This window comes from Malaya genurostris, chromosome 3 (genome assembly GCF_030247185.1).
Source record: "Malaya genurostris strain Urasoe2022 chromosome 3, Malgen_1.1, whole genome shotgun sequence".
In the NCBI taxonomy this organism is placed as follows: domain Eukaryota; kingdom Metazoa; phylum Arthropoda; class Insecta; order Diptera; family Culicidae; genus Malaya; species Malaya genurostris.
Genome location: NC_080572.1, coordinates 30,531,047 through 30,552,396, shown reverse-complemented (window position 1 = coordinate 30,552,396; position 21,350 = coordinate 30,531,047). Strand labels below are relative to the sequence as shown.

Below are 21,350 nucleotides of genomic sequence, written 5' to 3'. Positions count from 1 at the left end.
CATATGATTTGACAAAAAATATCGACTGGATTAAATACCAAAGTAGTATCTCTAGTATTTTGAATTCAATGGAAGAGCTCCCTCCACGTGAAGAATATGACTTCCTCATTTGTTCGATTCTGGAGGCAGCAGAACAATCCCAAACTAAACGCTTTCCTGGGCCAACGACTAACAGAAGGCCTCCCAACCCCTGGTGGGACAAAGAGTGCTCAGAGGCTAAACTCGCAAAACAAAATGCTTGCAAGACGTTTCTAAAACGGGGAGGAGGAACTCCTCAGAATTTTGAAAAACTTATGGTTTTAGAAACCAAGTACAAGAGCATACTTCGAGCCAAAAAATGTAGCTATTGGAGACATTTTGTCGAAGGTTTGTCAAGAGATACCTCAATGAGCACTCTTTGGAACACGGCCAGACGAATGAGGAATCGTAACGTGGGCAATGAGAGTGATGAATACTCGAACCGATGGATATTTGACTTTGCTAGGAAAGTTTGCCCAGATTCTGTTCCTACGCAGAGCATTATACGGGAATCTCCTCCAAATAATGGTTTTATTAATAACCCATTTTCAATGATGAAATTTTCTATAGCACTCTTGTCTTGTAACAATAACGCTCCAGGGTTGGACAGAATTAAATTCAACTTGGTGAAGAATCTGCCCAACCTCGCAAAAAGACGTTTGTTGGAATTGTTCAACAAGTTTCTTGAGCAAAATATTGTTCCACCTGACTGGAGACAAGTGAAAGTTATCGCCATTCAAAAACCGGGGAAACCAGCTTCCAATCACAACTCATATAGACCCATTGCGATGTTGTCCTGCATCAGAAAATTGTTCGAAAAAATTATTCTACGACGTCTCGACACTTGGGTCGAGACGAACGGTTTGTTGTCAGATACTCAGTTTGGCTTCCGTAGAAATAAAGGGACGAATGATTGCCTTGCATTACTTTCGTCTGACATCCAAATTGCCTTCGCTCAAAAGCAACAAATGGCATCTGTATTTTTAGACATTAAAGGAGCATTTGATTCAGTTTCCATTGATGTTCTTTCAGACAAGCTTCACCAAAATGGACTCCCAGCGGTTATAAATAATTATTTGCACAACCTTTTGTCAGAGAAACACATGCATTTTTCACATGGCGATTTGGCAACACTCAGAAATAGTTACATGGGTCTCCCGCAAGGCTCATGCCTCAGTCCGCTCCTCTATAATTTTTACGTAAATTGACAGCTGTCTAGTAACCCCATGTACACTAAGACAATTGGCAGATGATGGCGTGGTTTCAGTTACTGGACCCAAAGCTATTGATCTGCATAAACCATTGCAAGATACCTTAGATAACTTGTCCGATTGGGCTGTTCATCTTGGTATCGAATTCTCTGCGGAGAAAACAGAGTTAGTCGTCTTTTCAAGAAAGCATGATCCCGCGCAGCTTCAGCTCCATATGATGGGAAGAATGATCCAACAGGTTTTAACTTTTAAATACCTCGGGGTGTGGTTCGATTCCAAATGCACGTGGGGAGGACACATTAGGTTTCTGATAACAAAACGCCAACAAAGAGTAAATTTTCTTCGAACAATAACAGGATCTTGGTGGGGTGCTCATCCGGAAGATCTAATAAAATTGTATCAGACAACGATACTTTCAGTGATGGAATATGGATGCGTTTGCTTTCGTTCCGCTGCAAACTCTCATATTATCAAACTGGAGCGAATTCAGTATCGTTGTTTGCGAATTGCTTTAGGGTGCATGCATTCGACACATACAATGAGTCTTGAAGTTCTGGCGGGAGTTCTTCCATTAAAAGATCGATTTTGGGAGCTTTCATCACGCCTGCTAATAAGATGTGAGGTGCTGAATCCCATGGTAATTAATAATTTCGAACGACTAGTCGAGCTTCGATCTCAAACAAAATTCATGACAGTATATTTTAACCATATGTCACAGGAAATCAACCCTTCAAGATATATTCCTATCCGTGTCAGCCTCCTAAATGTCCCTGACTCAACTTTATTTTTCGATACATCCATGCAGCGCGAAGTGCGTGGAATCCCGGATCATCTACGTTCGACGGAAATCCCAAAAATATTTTCAAGTAAGTTCAGGCATATTGACTCTGAGAAAATGTTTTACACGGACGGATCGCAAATTGAAGAAGCGACAGGGTTTGGTATGTTCAACAATAATGTTTCGGCCTCATTTAGGCTTCAAGAACCTGCATCTGTTTATATAGCAGAGCTAGCAGCAGTTCATTATAGTTTGAGTGTAATCGTCACATTAATTCCAAACCATTATTTCCTCTTCACAGATAGTCTGAGTGCAATTGAAGCCATTCGCTCAAACATGACTGGCAAGACTGAATCGTTTTTCCTGGGCAAAATAAAACAGTGCCTGAACGACATATTGAACAATAATTATCTAATCACTATAGTCTGGGTCCCGGCTCATTGCCCCATTCCTGGCAATGAAAGAGCCGATATTTTAGCCAAACGTGGTGCTATTGAGGGTGAAATTTATGAGAGACCAATTGCTTTCAACGAATTCTATAGCTCGTCTCGCCAAAGAACACTTGCCAGCTGGCAAGCTTCTTGGGATAAAGATGATCTGGGTCGGTGGATGCACTCAATTATTCCGAAAATATCGACAAAGGCATGGTTCAGGGGACTGGATGTGAGTAGAGATTTCATTCGTGTGATGTCCAGACTCATGTCCAATCACTACACGTTAGATGCACATCTCCTTCGAATTGGGCTCTCCGAGACTAATCATTGTGCTTGCGGAGAAGGTTATCGGGATATTGATCATGTCGTTTGGACATGCGTGGAGTATCGTGATGTCAGATCTCAACTAATAAATTCTTTGCGTACCCAAGGTAGACTATCCAATGTCCCAGTTCGAGACATTCTTGCTTGTCGTGACCTTTCATACATGAAACTTTTTTATCATTTCATAAAGAAAACTGGAGTTTCAATTTAATAAAGGCCCCTTTCAAGACTTAGTTCTGGTCCCAGCTGCGTCCATGAGTTCAACCAATAGCTAAATTAGAATAAAAATAATGTAATGATACAAACAAACTCGAAACAGTTTATGAAATTATTAACAAAATGTCTGAAAATAACAGCTTATTTTATAATTTATAGAAGTTAATCGTTTGGTTCAAATAATATTTCCGAGTAGATTTCATAATTAATGACGAGTTACCTAAGATGATATTTAAGTAATAAGAGAATATGTTTTAATAAATGCAAAACGTTGTGACTATGTTAGAATTAAATTAGGATAAGAATATTATGTAAAAGTGATGCTACGGCGAAGAAAAACTTATGTAAACTGCCTTAAGAAATAAACGTATTTATGAAAAAAAAAATGCAAGAATGAAAAATCTGCGAAGCGTACGTGGTACCCATTTGGAAAAAAAATAGTGAAATAAAAACAATTGTCGGTTGATTAATTTTAATGGAACATGCAGGACAATGCTTCTCACTGTGCGAGAAAAATACTTACACCATTCTACATCGCCTGTTGCGAGCAATCATGACTTTTCTAAAACCTAATGTTACGTAGAACGTTTGATTATTCTAATTTTCTGAGTGTTCGAGATAATTTCCATCCAAAGATAAATTTTACAGATAATACAAGAACAAGTACATGAACAAACACAGAGTACTGGAACAGGTAGAGAAACTAGAGGAACTGGTACAGATTATACAGAAACATGTAAAGGAAGCAAAGAAACGGATACATAAATTTCAAAAACCAATACAGGAAGTGGAGGAACAAGAACAGGAAATTTTTAATTCACGGCTACTCAGTTCAATCGTCTCAAACCGATCCGAGTCGGAATCGGTCATTGCATCTGATTCGAGATTCAGTTTAAGTATTCTGAATTCCGAATCAAACTGGGTAACTTTGAGATTTTATGCGTAAATGTAAAAAAAACTGTGTTACTTCGAAAATCTGCGTGAGAAACCCGCATTACTTCGGAAATCTGCATAAAATTTAACCGTATACAAAATATCTCAGTGTAAAATATAACGACTCAAATAGACGTGATCTGCATTTTTAATGAATGGTCTGTATTTTTTCATCAACGAATATAATTTTATTCTATTATAAAAAAATCACATTCCTAATGGAAAAGAGATGAAAGAATTAAGTAAATAAATTGAGAGCTTGAAAATCAAAACAGTATCATTATACATTACTGTTATTATTCCAATCGTAAAGATTTGGCATAATTTTTTCTTTCAATTCTTTGTTAAGTTTTACGATTAAAATGTCCTCCAATAATTCATCCGCGATTTTCGTTCTCAAGTCAGATAGTATAAGCCCTAAGGCACTAAAGGCTCGTTCTACCGTCACTTGATTCGACGGGACAGAAAGAACGCATAACGCTATTTCTGCAAGTTCCGGATGCGAATTTTGACGGGCCACCCAATGTTTCCACACGTCGAATGTGGAAATCTGATGCTTTTCTAAGTCTAGTCCAGAGAGCTGCTGCATAAACTGTGTTGAATGATTACTTGCATCTGGTAGACTACCACCGAAAAGCGATGCTAGGAAAGAATCAAAATCGTTAGGGTCCGACGAATCAATGTCATCAGACTCCAGTCCTAGGGATGGAGGTGGTAGAGCGGCCTTCAGTTTGCAAATTCTTTCCTTACATGCAATAATAAATTTCTGGAAAAGCATGAAAAATATTACATTATTCACTAGAATTATATTTTATCGCAATTATTCTAGTGAATTTATTCTACTAAACGCTCAAGTGACAAATTAATTTCATGTTTCAATTATTGAACTTACTCGAGTTTCCTCCTTTTCTTCTGGCGATAACACAGTTGAATTTAGATAGTTAAGTCGTGGATCAAAATACAAAGCTGATTTGAAAATCATATTTTCCTTTAGTGACTGAAGTCTTCTGTGTAATGATTCTACTAGGCGGACAGCCAATTCGTTTTTAGTGAATTTGCCTACTTCCATAATTGCTTTTAACCATTGTAAGTAAAATTCAGATAAAGATACATGTAAAGATTGCATATTTTTGGTGCAGATGTATACGGATTTCAATGCTTCGACATAATTGTGAATAAACTTCCAATCCTCAGATAAATCTATATAAACAGTAGAAATGTAATAGATTTATGAATTATGAATGAATATTCGAAGAATGTAAGAGACTTCTTCAAAATGCAAGTTCCATTTTTTTTACTAATAGTGGTAGCAGTAGCGTATCTAGGATAATGAGCGCCTGGAACAAAGAAAGATTTACCACCCCCACAGTTGGCATATTGAACAAACCCTAGAAACCTGTTTTAATCCACCTAGTGGTGTAGCAATGTCTTTCTCATATTAATCTTTTTCGAATATATAGAGGGTGATTTTTTAAGAGCTTGAGAACTTTTTTAAACAATAAAACGCATAAAATTTGCAAAATCTCATCGGTTCTTTATTTTAAACGTTAGATTGGTACATGACATTTACTTTTTGAAGATAATTTCATTTAAATGTTGACCGCGGCTGCGTCTTAGGTGGTCCATTCGGAAAGTCCAATTTTGGGCAACTTTTTCGAGCATTTCGGCCGGAATAGCCCGAATTTCTTCGGAAATGTTGTCTTCCAAAGCTGGAATAGTTACTGGCTTATTTCTGTAGACTTTAGACTTGACGTAGCCCCACAAAAAATAGTCTAAAGGCGTCAAATCGCATGATCTTGGTGGCCAACTTACCGGTCCATTTCTTGAGATGAATTGTTCTCCGAAGTTTTCCCTCAAAATGGCCATAGAATCGCGAGCTGTGTGGCATGTAGCGCCATCTTGTTGAAACCACATGTCAACCAAGTTCAGTTCTTCCATTTTTGGCAACAAAAAGTTTGTTAGCATCGAACGATAGCGATCGCCATTCACTGTAACGTTGCGTCCAACAGCATCTTTGAAAAAATACGGTCCAATGATTCCACCAGCGTACAAACCACACCAAACAGTGCATTTTTCGGGATGCATGGGCAGTTCTTGAACGGCTTCTGGTTGCTCTTCACTCCAAATGCGGCAATTTTGCTTATTTACGTAGCCATTCAACCAGAAATGAGCCTCATCGCTGAACAAAATTTGTCGATAAAAAAGCGGATTTTCCGAATGGACCACCTAAGACGCAGCCGCGGTCAACATTTAAATGAAATTATCTTCAAAAAGTAAATGTCATGTACCAATCTAACGTTTAAAATAAAGAACCGATGAGATTTTGCAAATTTTATGCGTTTTATTGTTTAAAAAAGTTCTCAAGCTCTTAAAAAATCACCCTGTATATGACGTCCGTGCTTTGATGCGGAATCTATTTTTAGACTCACAAGTTTTCCTTTCATTTCTCCTGTTATGACATGGCGTATTTTTTTAGCACAATCGTTAACATTTTGCGACAATGTTGCTCGGTTTATGGTAATGTTTAATGCGTCGCATAACGGATCTAATAATAGTCTCATTGATGGCCATTCCACCGATATCAAAGGCATGTGATTGATGGTTACCATTTTCAAACAGCTTTCTAAAACAGTTTGCTGATCAATGGCAACATGTACCTTCGCAACTTTTCGTTTTTTTAATTCACCCGTATGCTCCTCTTTCAATAATCCGCGCATATGGGCGATTTCGGCATGTTCAACACGCAAGTGTCGAATGAAATTTCCAGCGTCATAATGATCCCGGATTTGACGATATTTACATTCTTTCGCCGGATCAATATTGCACACAATTAAATTATCCTTAATTTCAAAACACTCTTTAGCAATAGCGCGATAAGTACGCTTAGATTTCGTTGAACGTGACGAGCTAGAAGCCATTGCTTGTGGACAAATCTCTACTTCTATGAAGCTATGAATTAACTCTGAACAATGTTTCAGTGCATAGTAGAACTCTTACCTTTAATAGTTGATAGCACAATCAACTCGCACGACGTGTGAAACAGAAAAATACAACATGCGTTTTGCTCAAACCAAATATGCAAGTAGATGTGAGCGCAAAATTCGACATGCAAGATCAAAACAAATCCACCATTCATATCCAGGGTTGAGGCGAAATACCACCACCGCTCATATATTGTCGCTCACACTGCTCTCCCACAAACAGGTAGTCACGAGAAACCGAGAAACATGAAGTGACAAGAAAGAATAATGAATAGTTATACCACAAACGAATTTCCAGACATGACAGTCACGATCTTTTTTTGGCGCACATCTACGGTCCTCCGTGAAACTGGCACCCATGGTGATAAATTGGTTGCACTGCTGAGTTCCCATCATACATTCCTAATGCAAATGTCAAACCGTGAGAACCCTTTCGATTCGGTAGCTCATTTGTATGCATTGAGATTTTATGGCACACTTTGGTTGAAATGATAACAATGCAATTAATCTCGCGCTCCACCAAGCGGTGAGTGCGGTCATTTCAGAAGGTACCGGGAACGAACCATATTTTTTTAAATATTTACATGCACGTACATGTCTTTATTATTTATCTTTGGTTATACCATAATTCAAGATAACAGTACGTAGTGAGTTATATTCACGAGTAACAATGTTATGAGGCCTATGTCACCAACGTCATCCGGTGCAGTAACGGCGAAGCTCAATCATTCATCTCAATACCGGAAGCGATAATAACGAAAAAACCAAAGGTCGAAGATAAACGCTGTAAAATCACAAAATTTAATCGTTAACAATGGCGAAAACCACCTGTTTAGTTGAAAACTTCTAAGCCAGATTTAATGGCATTTTAGTTTTAAATGGTGGCGGTTGTCGAAATCGTGTTGAACCGCTGCCCGCTGCGTTTTTTTCATGACTACGTTTTTTTCATAAGAATTCTTAGTGTCAGTAGGATTGTAATACTAGCCATGCAATGATTCTATACACCAAGAATCGGCTGCGAAGTCTGTTGAAACAGAAAGGAAAAGTTCCACTAAAGGAATGTAATGCCAAGACTTTGCTTTTCTTCATAAGGCAATATACATAGGTTTTTCTTCGCCGTAGCAATACATTTCGAATATCATATTGGTATGTCGGAATTTATTAGTTAATCTAAATACTGTTTTTATCAAGCGATTTGCTATAATAAATTACATTAAATAAAAAACATTTATTTTGTACATGATCTTATAACCATTCCAGGTTGCCCGCTGCGGTGTCAAGCAATGTAGACAGCGTCGCTCCCACTCTAGTGCAGTTCAGAGCAGTCACAACCGATATGACTGTCCAGTTATAGAAATGTCATGACATTTCGAGCTTGCGACATTTACAAAAACCGTGAACGAAAATAAATGCAGCAGCTACCTATCCAGAATGTACGTACACTACCGCAGAGCGAACGGTGTGACTTTGACTGCTGTGAGAGAGTGCGACAAAATGAGCTGTTCTCAATGTTGCTGTCGTGTGTCGTGGCTCTCACGACTGCACCTAGCTATCGTGTCATTGCGTGTTGGCTACTGTTAAACGTAGCAGCTGAGCGGATCGTTGGCAGTGGCTGTCTTGTGCTTAGCGACAGTTAAAAAAAATGTCAAATTTTCGCACCCCTGGTCACAACGATTTAATCACCTTCATGTCAAAATGGAGGTGATAGCAATTTAGTTATCACTTTCAGTAGTGATTTGATTTTTTGAGAAGTGGCTTTATAAATTATTGTCCGTTAGGTGAATTTCAAGCCACTGATATAAACAACCTACCAATATTGGTCGGAGAGGATAATTTTTTAATAAAATTCGTACTGATATTGTGTCAGAATTAAATACCAAAATGAAAAGTAGCTTAGTTTATATAGTTTAAAGAATTCCTAGAATGAACGGTAGTATTTATCAATTAAATCAATTCATTTATGTTATAATTATTATTTGAAGGAATATCATTGGGGTATTCGTAAAGTCAAAGATAAATTGCTTTCTGGAAAAGTGATAAGTTTATGAATGTAGACATTTCCTGTTGCACATAACGTAACATAAAAAAATCTATGCTAACATTTTCAGTAGAATTAGATGGCCGTGACTTAGTAAGCGACATATCAGTCTCGTTCAACTGAACGAGTAAAAAAGATTAAACAGCGTTCTTAATTCTCTTCTTGTGAGTTGAACTAAATAAGGCAATATTTTTGGACAATTAGTTGCTGCTAATCATAGTGGATACTCGTAGTACCAGTGGGTAAAATTTCCAAAATGGAGGTAGCATTCGAAAACTATACAAGAAATTATTCAACGGATCTTTCTCATTTGAGAGGAATGCCATCCGTTGTGAAACAACAAGAAGATCTAACAATTCGTGTCATTTCAAAGCTAGCAAATTTATCCCAAAGAATTGACTGTGACATTGATTTCCATTGAAAAATAAAAATCGGCGCTAAATTAAACCAACAAGTGAGTTTTGTTATTTGTTTGTGCGCAGGTAATTTTTTTCAACGTTACTCTTCGATCCATACAAATCATCATTGATAAACATGACTCGAATTAATGAAAAAAATTGAAAACTAAAGGAATAAAACTTTAGATTTTAAAATATTATATGGGAATACGCCACTTTCATATGTTACTCCTCCTAATATCAACGGTATACGCCACATTCATATTTTACTCCTGAAAAATTGACGTTTCTTGACAGGTGATAAATGGAGTGAAGTTGGCTCAATCACCGGTGATGGTGATAGTAAAAGTGATCACCTTCGGTGATTCCAAACATTCTGGTGATCACCTCGTTATCACCAAGAGGTGATAGTCACTTATCACCTTACATGATTCCACCGCAGCATATTCCAATGCAATCGCACCTGCATCTTTTCCGAACATGTAACTTCGCTTATTAAAAAAAGTATCACAGAGTTTTTTGATATTCGTATCAATGAATATTCTAAAACAATGATACCATTTAAAGCAACAAATTGCCAAAAATTAACTAAACTTATTTGAAGGAAACTAATACAGTTGAGGGTTTAAAATATGATTAATAAATCTAGCACAGCAACTCCTTATATTGTATTTCATTAATCTTTTAAAACAAATGAAAATTATCATTAACATTACATTGATGTAATTGTGGTCATGATGATTGTTTACACGTTGCTCCATGCCGATGGGAATCGTTTGGTTACTATAACGTTACATTATACATATAATAGTAAATGTGGTTGCTCATCAGAATAGTGTTTGCTTTCCATATTCGTTCCTCCGGCCTCCTTTATAGGTTCTGATAGTCCCGACGGCCTCCTTTAATTATTTGGTCACGCCCTATTGCTCATTATGGTTATCTAGATGTAATTCTACGTTTATGCCGTTCTGCTGCAGATTAAATTGCAAACAGGTTAATAAAAATTGGCTGTACATTCGCCGGGATTGCAAATTCTCAAATGTTGTGTGAAACCGGCGAACAAAACAATGATGTTTGCATTCTGTTTGTTTACCTGACGTTCACTGGTTTGCTAGTTTCAATTGCCCACCAAATGCCCGAGATGTTGGCAACAATAAACTTGCTGGAGCGCCGTATCCTTGTCACCGGGCTGGTTTTCGCGACTAAGATAAATCTGCGAGTAATGTTATTGGCATATTGTCGCAAAACTGAAATGTAGAGGCGCTGCTTGTTTACAGATGATACTTTTCAACGATTTCTTATGAAAACGGACAAATTCATTTGAAAAATCATAGTAGAAGTTGAAGAAAAAGTTTTTATTCAGAGGTGGTATTGTTGATCTTAGTTCATTGTGCGAAATCTACCGTTTATTAAGAATAGAGCATTAAACTTGGTTTGATACCATTTTTCAAATGCCTGGAAATAACAAATAAATAGTACTCGATCGCTATACATTCTAGTACTCGAGAAACCAACTGATTTCTGTTTAAAAAAATGTTGATCCGAAATAACTCAACCTTACTCAATTTTACACATTTCTGAAGATTTTTCATGTTTAATCGTAGTTTACACTAAAAAAAGTTGTAGTAATCACTTTGAAATCAATTTTCTTCTACTCCGAGTGTACTTTTATTGCTGATATCTATTTGTACTATTGAATAAACGATAAAAATGAAAATTTCCGAAAGAATCCTCCTTTTCTTGGTTCCATTTTTCATTGGCAGGTGTCGCTACCGATAAATCAGCTTTGCGACAATGTGCCAATCGTGTCATTGACTATTTCCAGTAGTAAAAGGTTCGGAAACCATCTAAAATAAAAAACATAAATAGTTTCGCCCTTTCCTTACTAGCGATTGAAGTATCGCCCTGTTTGTTTTCATGGAACACGGAGGGCAAAACTTACGTAAACAAATGGAATGACAATTTCGCCCTTTATAGTTCTTTGTATTACAAATATTGAGATTTTTATAGAATCCGAATTTTTAGACAAAATTGTAGGGTTTTGAAGCATTTATTGGTAGGTGAGAGAAACTCAATTTGATTATTTTTGTAAGATTTGCCCATCTTTAAAAAATTGCTGGTATTAAAAAAATACCTGGCATCCTTGGCTTGTCATAGTGTTGGTGTGCTGTAAACAATCTTTCAAAAAGTCGCGTTTTTCGAATTGCGTCGGTTTTCAAGCCGGTTACTTTGAATATTTGTATATTTTCCATCGATTGAACTGAAAATAGCTGCCATGAGAGCTAAATTTTTCCAAAAATGTTGTCGACTATGTTTGGACGATACGAGAGAACAATTGGAAATTCGATCGGTGGAACGACTGACTCAGACGCTGCTAGAATTATACAATCTGAAGGTATGTTAAAAATGGATTTGGCATCGCATCGTTTTCAATGGTAAATCATCTTTAGATTACTAACCAAGACCGGTGCAGTCAAAATATTTGCGTATTGTGTTATCAGGATGTAAGTGAATCTCAAAAATGGTTAGATTTGTTGGAAAAACAAAAGCAAGTAATACTGGCCAATCAACAACACTTCCAAGAGGAAGTGTTAGAGCAACTAGGCCCCGAACCGGCTCCCGTTGTTGAAGAAAATTTCTCGCCAACAAGATCGACACGGGTAACTAGAAGGTCGGCGAGAATGGGAAACGAACAAACACCAAAGCGATCTCCGATAAAGAATGAACCGACACAGTTACGTAGCGGCAAACGGAAGCTCGACTGGGAACCACCTTCAGAGCAAGAATCGGAAACACCTACTGAGGCAACTTCAAACGGAGACGAAGCCGACGAAGAAGAAGCCGCATCTGATACAACAACGACGAGTAGCGATACGGAACTGAAGTGCAACAAATGTGAATCAGTTTTCAGCGGAATCGAGGCGCTGGAAAAACATTTTTGTGAGTTTATTTGTAGTGTTTGTAGCACTGCATTAAAGCACAAATGGAGCCTAAGACGACACTTGGTAGATGTTCACAAAATTAAGGCCACGGAATGGACGAACTATTGGAATCCGAAAGAGTACGGTAAAGATTCGCAGAATTTATTGGTCGAGACGACGAAACCCAAAAAAAGGTATGAACTTATAAGATTGGTGTTAAGCCAAATCACTAGGTTGCCTAATTTGTTTAAATTTTATCATGATTGATTCGAATCTCGAATTTTACTTGTCTTGTCGGATCACGCTTCAAATACATTTTTTTAAATGTAAACTATTGTGGTCTAACACAGGACACCTTTTTTTAGTGATAGTAATTTAATTTTATTTTAACAGGTATAGATATGAGAGCGATTCTCCGACAGATTTAGAAGAGGATTCTAGTAACGAACAGGCAGCGGAAGCTGGAGTAGAAGTAACATGCGACTATTGTGGTGATAAGTTCGACAGCAATCAGGAATTGAAAAGACATGATTGCAATGTTAGATGCAATATATGCGGATTCACGTTTGCATCGCGAAACAATGTAAAACGTCATAAAATTCGGGTACATAAAATTGATCCTTCTGATCCATCATTGATAAATAATCGCGCCAGATCTGTGTCTCGTGCGGCATCGCGTCCACCATCGCGTCCCGCATCACGAGCTGCTTCGGAACATGGATCTGACGATGAACCACTTGCAGCTCTAGCTAGCAGAAGTGATGACCTTAATGAAAGTGAAAAATCGAGTGGTTGCAAAACTCCTGCCAAAATAAAGTATCGTTTTTTCTGTACAGAATGCGATTATTCTAATCTAAAACGCTACCGTCTCGTGGATCACATCGTTGACAAACACGGCATACCAAAGGATCAAATTGATTCCGATGCCATACCGAAACAACCAAGCGATGGTTCGAAAACGCCCGAAAGACCAAAGACTCCTGCGACAACACCTAGATCACATACTACACCAGTTTATGCACCGCTGCCGGAACCACCAAAGAGTCCAGATCTGTTGGTGAGCATGCAGGTGTCACACCAACCCAGGGGTAGATCAAGGTCAACTTATCAAGACAGTATAGAATATGGACAAAAGAGAAAACGCTCTCTCTCGGCTTGCTCCAACAAATCAGTGAATTTTTCCAGGTCACGTTCTATCCCTCCCCCAGATCGGGAGGTTTTGGTTGCAAAACGTCGGCTTTCTACATCCAATATTCTTGCAAAGGTTCATCCAAAACTTCGAACCACTTTATTGGGTATGGAAGCAAATAGATTGCACTTAGCAATTCGTCCTGGATGTGAACTGCTGCCTCCTAATCAACAGTACCGTATACGTGCTTCGTCCTATATCAATCATGAGCCCTGCCCAATGAAGAAATTATTCAAACTACGGGTTCCCGTGGGCATCGAACGAGAACGAGTTCACCAAATGCGCGAGTTGTTCCGAAAAATGTCACATCGCGTCAGTGTTCAGTCCAAGGTCAATAGCATCGATGTGGAATCATTGGTCCTAGACCAAGTACAATCGAATTCGTCTTCTCCATTAGATGCGTTAGATCAGGATCCTTTAAACAGAACTACTCCGGCTACGGCAATGGTGAACTGTGCCGCCTCGGAACAGGAAGGTGTTATCTACGAAGTACGTGAAGTTGATACACAAAATGTGACTACAATTTGTGGCACGAGTAGCAACGTAATACAAGTGGTTGAAGGTCCAGTCTCCGATCAAGCTCATTTACCGGAACAAAAGAAAAAGAAATCAAAAAATAAAAAAGAGAAACGAAGAAGAAGTCTGAAGGAATCTGACGTGCCAGATACATTAGTACAGCCAAAAGTTGAAAATGATATTGACGGTACAGAAGTAACTGAAATTCCTATTGTTGAGCAAGATAAAAGTAGTGAGGTCGGTAATACTAGCGAACTACATCCAGTTGGAATAATAGAGCCCCAGGATACACCATCGGAAATTACATGCCAGCCGCAAAGTATTGTGGAGACGGAATCCACCGACCAATCCAATCAACCAGAGCAGTTAATGGATCAACAAGAGTCAGCAGCCACCGAGGTCGGTCAAACTAGCACATTGAATGGTCACGATTCAACACAAGAACTACAACAGAAAGAAATGGAACAATGTGAAACAATAGTGAAGCAGTCTGACGAAGAATTTATATTATCGACAACGTTAGAAGAAAACAAGTTAGATGAGATAGCTGAAGAAAACGCTAGAGGTCTGGACGACGAACAAGAAGAGCAAGAAGATCAGGATATAGTTCAAATGATAACACCGGATTAATTAGGAATAATCACTAATTAAGCAACAAATGAGTTCGTTTGTACTACATTACTGTTTGGATGATCTAATTGTTACAGATATAGTTTTATGATACCTTGAACCCATTCAAACCAGGGACATTCGAATAAAAATGGTGAATAAAGAATTCATATCAATTTGAGTTTTGCGTTAGGATATCAATGTTCTATGATGTTTTCCATGAAACTGAAACCTTGATTGGGAAACTGGAAATGAAGTACATAGTATCAAATATAAAATGTATCTAGTAAGTTATATTTACTCAATGGTTGTATTTTATAGCATTAACTTAAGGGGGTATATACTTTTCTGCTCAGTAAGCGCTGCCCAAAGCTTTTGATTAATCTACGAAATTTGAAAATAATTTTGTTTCGTCGAATTCGTATAGTAGGGTAACGGAGGTATTTTGGCCACTCCAATATATTTTGGTCCGAGATACATAAAATTCTGGATGTGATCAAAATGAAGTACATCGTGTCTCAGAATTACCTCCGTTACATTCCGTATTTTGTGTGTTTGAGTTTTTTGTCTTTCTATATAAAGAAGATAAAGAATTACTGCAAAACCCGATTTTAGATCGAAGTCCAGAAGATCCCTAGTGTTATATAACATTTGACTCAGCTTGACGAGACCGGGAAATGTTAGTGTGTTCCTTTCCACGTTTTTTTTCTATACGCTCAACTTTCTCGAAAATGGCCTAACCGATCCCAACAAGCTTAGCCTATGAGGTTGCAGATCAAGTTCGAAAATCACACTTGCAGTTTTCGGAGATTTCCCGGGTTGGCGGTTCAATGCATAGGGCCCTGGTCTTACAAACCAGTTGTCGTATGTTCGAGCCCCCCACCTGGAAGGATTCGTAGTGTCAGTTGAATCGTATCACCAGCCATGCAATGGTTCTGTACACTCTGAATCGGCTGCGAAGTCTGTTGAAACAGAAGGTCAAATTCCGCTACAGGAATGTAATACCAAGGCTTTTTAGTTTTCGGATATATGATCGTAGAAGTGACGAAAACGACAAACCGTAGAAGAGACGAAATGAAAACCGATAAACTTCTACAAGTTTTTTTCGAAGATGACTGAGCTGATCTCAACAAGCTTAAGCTCGTTCTAGAAATTAGAGATGGGCAATTCGCTCCTGAGCTGTTCCAGTGAATCGAATCATTGAAGTGAGCTGACAGCTCACAGCTCTTTTCAAAGAACCGCAGCTCATCAGCTCACTCATTTGCATTATGACGAAGGGAACACGCTACGAGCTGATCGGATCTTCGGCTCTTTAAGAGATTCAATTTAGTCGACATCAATTAAAGATCAATTAATTCGCATTGCATTCATTGCATCATTGCAAATCAATGATTCAATTTCGATCATGCAAACGAAAGAAAACCGGTGCATAAGAAAAACGGCGCACAAAATGAACCTTATGTTCAAACTAAAAAAGCTGATGAGCTGATACAACGATTCACTTTGGTGAGCTGATCGGTTCGGAGCTGTTCACCAAAATGAGCTGTTTTGCACGCCTCTACTATTGGGTTGTGGATAAGTTTGAAGATCAATTTCCGGTTGTGCAGATAAGATCGTAGAAATGACGACGATCAAAATGACAATTAGATTCTTTCAGAATAATTGATTCTACTCTATTTTATGCATTCAACAAATTTTTACATTTGAAATTTTTTGGAAAATATCCTTTGAATGAAAGTCAATTATGATGATTTCAAAGTTACTTAAAAGTTCAATTTTAGATACGAACAACCTCAAGATATAAATCTGGACAAATGAAACGATTTTATATAATAATAATTTTCTACGAGATACCGAGTTTAGTCTGTTCCGCGCCTGTCTGTATTTTGTGCGCATCTTGCCCAGTACTATAAAGCCAGTTCCCAGCTCGTTCGTTGTGCCACAGCTTTGGTAGAAGGTAGCCGCTCGATGTCCGCTTTTCCACACCTTCTGTACCATCCAACAAAGCTCCTGCAGCGCTACGACGTCGAAGTTGCGAGGATTTAGTTCGTCGTATAATATCCTGTCGCAACCTTGGATTTAGCTGGACGGGATGCAGTATTTCATACTCAGCCGCTGGATACCAGAATAGATGCTGTTTGCAGCCGCTCCTAACATGGAGTAAAGGCGCTCCGACATCTTCTAAAGAGGACCCCCTTGCCTGTCAGCATACGACCAAGGTCCCACCGGGGTTGTTTACCCGATCTTTCCTATGGTTGCTCGTACCCCAGCCGGCACCGCGGGGAGGTAGGGATAGGAGTTACTGGACAAGAGGCTAAGAGCCACACTGGGCCTGAATTACGCAATCACCTCACTGGACGACCTACTTGTTTCATTTGCAGTCAAGCATCAACTGAAATCAAGAAATTCAGTTTCCAGCATATATTTATAGATTCCTCTTCGAACTACGCAGAATGATACGATGTTTTTATGCATGACGCAAAGCCTGAAATACTGAAAAGACGTTGCCATACATGTTTAAGTTAAAAGTTTCCGAATCGATTGGTTGTTAAATTATATCAAACGATCAACAAATGACTGAGTTATTAACGTTCAAAATTATGACGAAAAAAGGTTGCGCGGGTATTTTTGAAACTTTTAATTGGCCCCCGGCCCCGTATAGTGAATAGTAAGGCATTTTTAAATCTAAAATAAAATTAGAGGATTGTATGCAAGACACGACCGATCACGATTACATTAAAAATGAAATAATTCTAAGGCACCCATAATAAATACAAAAATAAAGATGATGATGGGTGCACTAAAAGTTACAAATTACAAACTTGCTCTACTTTTAGTGTTTACATTTTTAACAAATGATCAAAATGACAATTAGATTCTTTCAGAACAATTGATTCTACTCTATTTTATACCTTCAACAAATTTTTACAATCGAAAATTTTTTAAATTATCCTTTAAATGAAAGTCAATTATGATGATTTCTAAGTTACTTAAAAGATCAATTTTGGATACGAACAACCTCAAGATATAAATCTGGACAAATGAAACGATTTTATATCATAATAATTTTCAAGGCAGACAACGTACGAACTTTATCATTTTATAAACAGCGATTAGAGAAGATTTTAAACAATTTGATCGAAAAATGTGGAAGTGAAAAATTTGAATAACCGTCAACCAATAAACTCAGTAATAGTGTAATTTTAATGATCCTTCGTTAAAAAGCCTATAACTTGTTGAGTTTTTTTCGATATGCTTGAAAATTCCATAGAGTATTCTTGAAGTGTTTTAATATAAGAAAATATAAAGAAAAAAATAAATGTTTTTTCAAATCTGTTAGACCCTACCCGCCCCTTAAAGTGGCGAAATAAAGAACTTAAAAGAATTTTAAACTTGAACATCGTGACTATTCTAATCGGTAGCAATTATCAGGGGACAAATAAAATAAACCGATTCTGGCTATCCTGATTCCCGGTATCCGATTCCAGAGGCATCGGAAATGGTGGTCATATAATCCAAAATGGATCTCCCTCACTTTTCTCAGATTTTCTGGTTTGATCGATTTTCACAAATGAATATAGGTTCAAATGAAAGGTCTCGTGGTTCCATATTGAATTCCTGGATTTCATCCGGATCCGACATTCGGTTGTGGAATTACAGGGTGAAGATTATCAAAATATTTATACTGTTACTAAAAGCGGTAAGTAAGACACGCAAACGTAAAACAATCGATTGTCATTGTTAGTAGACGGCCAAAAAAATTGATGTCGGCTTTTTTGATTCCCGGTTTTCGATTAACGACCGGATATTGTGACTATATACTCAAAAATGGATCCCAGACACTTCTTCGGAAGTATCTGCAAGTCTGTACACACCAAAAAAATTTGAATATTACAGGTGACTTAATTCCTCATACGATGTTATTCATAAAGACCTAATTTGTCAAATGACGGAAAATTTCATTTGTAATGACTTAATGTTAGAAGAGCTTGAATTTTACTGGTTTCGACTGTAACTTGCATTCTGCTAGCAGGTGCGAATTTAAATGCATCTTTTACCAACCATGCAGATGTATGCTTCTGTGGCTCAGTCGATTAACGGACGTACATGCGATCCAAAATTTTCGGTTCAAGTCGTGGCGGTTGCTATCAGTATTCTTTTTTTATTTCAACGAATTTCATGTGATGGAGTTTTAGACACAGAATTAAATGTTCTTCCGCGTGAATTTGCGTGAACAGCGACGCAACATTTATGTGCATCTTATAAGATGTAAAATCACAGGGATTTTTTAAGTGTGTAGGTTGTATATACTAGTTGATGGATAAACCTTTTTGTTTTTCATGAATCAAACAAAATTATTTTGCGAAAATCCACACATTTATATATGAGACTATTAGAGATATGAGAAAGGCATCATTACTCCACTAGGTGTATTAAAACAGTTTTTTTCAGGCTGATGTGATACTGATATGATTGGTGCAAGCACACGGAACGACCGAAATTAGCTCTGCGCCTAATTCGTATTGCTGGTTTTAAATTAATTAATTTTAACAACAAAATTTCCAAAATAACTATTAAATTAGTTAAAATTGAAAATTTACTTTGCTGAAAAAAACTCTTATTTTTAGAGAATGTGTTTAGTTGGCGAATATCCTGGACACAAACCAGCAATATTTCAATCCAACACGAAATTCTCATTGACAACTAATTTTTTGTCTTAAATCAGAAAATTTGTCTCTATTTTTCTATCACCATCATTTCTGAAGGACAGCACAAAAAAAACAAAAATGAAATTGGTTAACAAGTTTATTTGTCAAAAAATCATGAGAAATGTCAAAGCAAAACAATCCATCAAAAAGCTAAAAAGGACTGTCTTGTTGAACTGCCTGCAAATTGTTTTGATGTTTTTCGCATGTGTTACGATATATTCATTTATAAATTTCTAAACCAATATGTAAAAATGACGTAAACTCTTAGTGGAAAGAGTTTTTATTCAGACTTTGTGCGCATTTGAAACGATTGTGCGTTATAATGTTTTTACATTGAACAGTGAAGTGAGTTTCGAATGTTGCACTCTAATTGTATATGTCAAATGATGTTTTTTGTATCTACCAACCTTCCGAGCTACGCCGTTCAGAATACTATTTGTATTCGCTTTTTGTTTTCCGAGTGCTCAAAGTTTTCAGTGGAAGAATCGATTTCGCGAAGTCGAATGAAGAAAACAGCGATTTAGAAGAAAAATTTTCAAGAAGAAGATTACGTTTCGTTCATGTCTTTTTCTCCAATACAACATCGTATTTATACCTGCCAATATAGAAAAGACAGCCGAATTCAACTAAAAGAATAGCCATTTCAACAAATATTTTATTATTATTATTAAGGGAATGAGAATTAAAAAATCTGAATTAGCAAAAGTAAGATTTTTTTAGTTGTCTCAAAAAATCACTAACTAAAATCAGAAAATCAACTAATTTTTTCGTCAAAATACTGATTTCGGTCTTTCCGTGTAGTTATCAATGGTGTATTTTTGCGAAAATATAAAAATAAATAACGCGTAATGAAAAATTACTCTTCATTGTTAGTTGTATCTGGTGAAATGTATGAAACAATTAAAAGTTATAGCCATAATGCTATTCGAAATCTGTTTCTGGCTTTTAGGAGAGCAAAACTACAGAATTTTCTTCGATAATGAACACTGTTCGATGCATTTTACTCGAACACAAAGCAGCTGAATGTTAGCTCGAACTGCGAAAAGTGCACTAAAATGTTTAGTCTCACTTCCAGGTTGCATATTTCAACAGATAAGAAATTCTATAAAATTTTTTGTAAAAATGTATAGCCCTTCCGCAAACCCAAAACCAATCCCACTTGGTGTCGGAACTGAGTTTTGACCTCGAGCGAAAAAGACAAATTTATTAAAAATCTTCGTGTACTCTGCCATTTTTAGCAGTCAGCGGAAGGTGAAGTGAAGCGCAACTCAGGCTTAAGATTGTTGATAAATAAATTTAAATTGGATTTTCTGACTAGAAGTATGATTAGAATGACACACGGAAGGACCGAATCAGCATTTTGGCGAAAAAATTAGTTGATTTTATGATTTTAGCAAGTTATTTTTTCAGACAACTAAAAAAATCTTACTTATGCTAATTTAAATTTTTTAATTCTCATCCCCTTAATAATAATAAAATATTTGTTGAAATGGCTATTTTTTTTAGTTGAATTCACCAATTAAATGTGCTGTTATTTCTTAGCTAAGGCAAACTTCATTTCCATTCAACTAATTTTTTAGTTGAATTAGAGAAATAAAACGTCGTTTTCAACCAACATATATGTTTGAATTGGTTTCTGCAATTTGCAGCTATATTGCGCACGGTTACCGGAAAAACGTTAACACCGTAATGACTACTAGACACTAGATGGCACACTACTACCGAAAAAAATTTCTGTCGCGTTAGTCTTTTCTATATCGCCAGGTATAAATACGATGTTGTATTGGAGAAAAATACAGAAACGAAACATACACTTGTTCCTGAAAATTTTTCTTCTAAATCGCTGTTATCTTCATTCGACTTCGCGAAATCGACTCTCTCATTCAAAACTTTGAGCACTCGGAAAACAAAAACCGAATACAAGTAGTACACCGGACGGAGTAGCTCGGAAGGTTGGAAGATACAAAAAACATCATTTGGCATATACAATTAGAGTGCAACATTCAAAACTCACTTCACTGTTCCACGTAAAAACATTATTACGCACAATCGATTCAAATGCGCACCAATTCTGA

General features: G+C 37.1%; 1 protein-coding gene across 1 annotated transcript; it reads left to right on the top strand.

Annotated features, from left to right (window-relative positions):
* Window positions 1-11,480: 11,480 nt before the first annotated feature.
* LOC131436967 (uncharacterized) lies at window positions 11,481-14,747 on the top strand. Its single transcript, XM_058605977.1, has 3 exons — window positions 11,481-11,726; window positions 11,782-12,446; window positions 12,646-14,747. Exons 1-3 carry the CDS (start codon window positions 11,607-11,609, stop codon window positions 14,585-14,587), a joined length of 2,727 nt encoding a protein of 908 aa, XP_058461960.1. The 5' UTR covers window positions 11,481-11,606; the 3' UTR covers window positions 14,588-14,747.
* The last annotated feature ends 6,603 nt before the right edge of the window (window positions 14,748-21,350 follow it).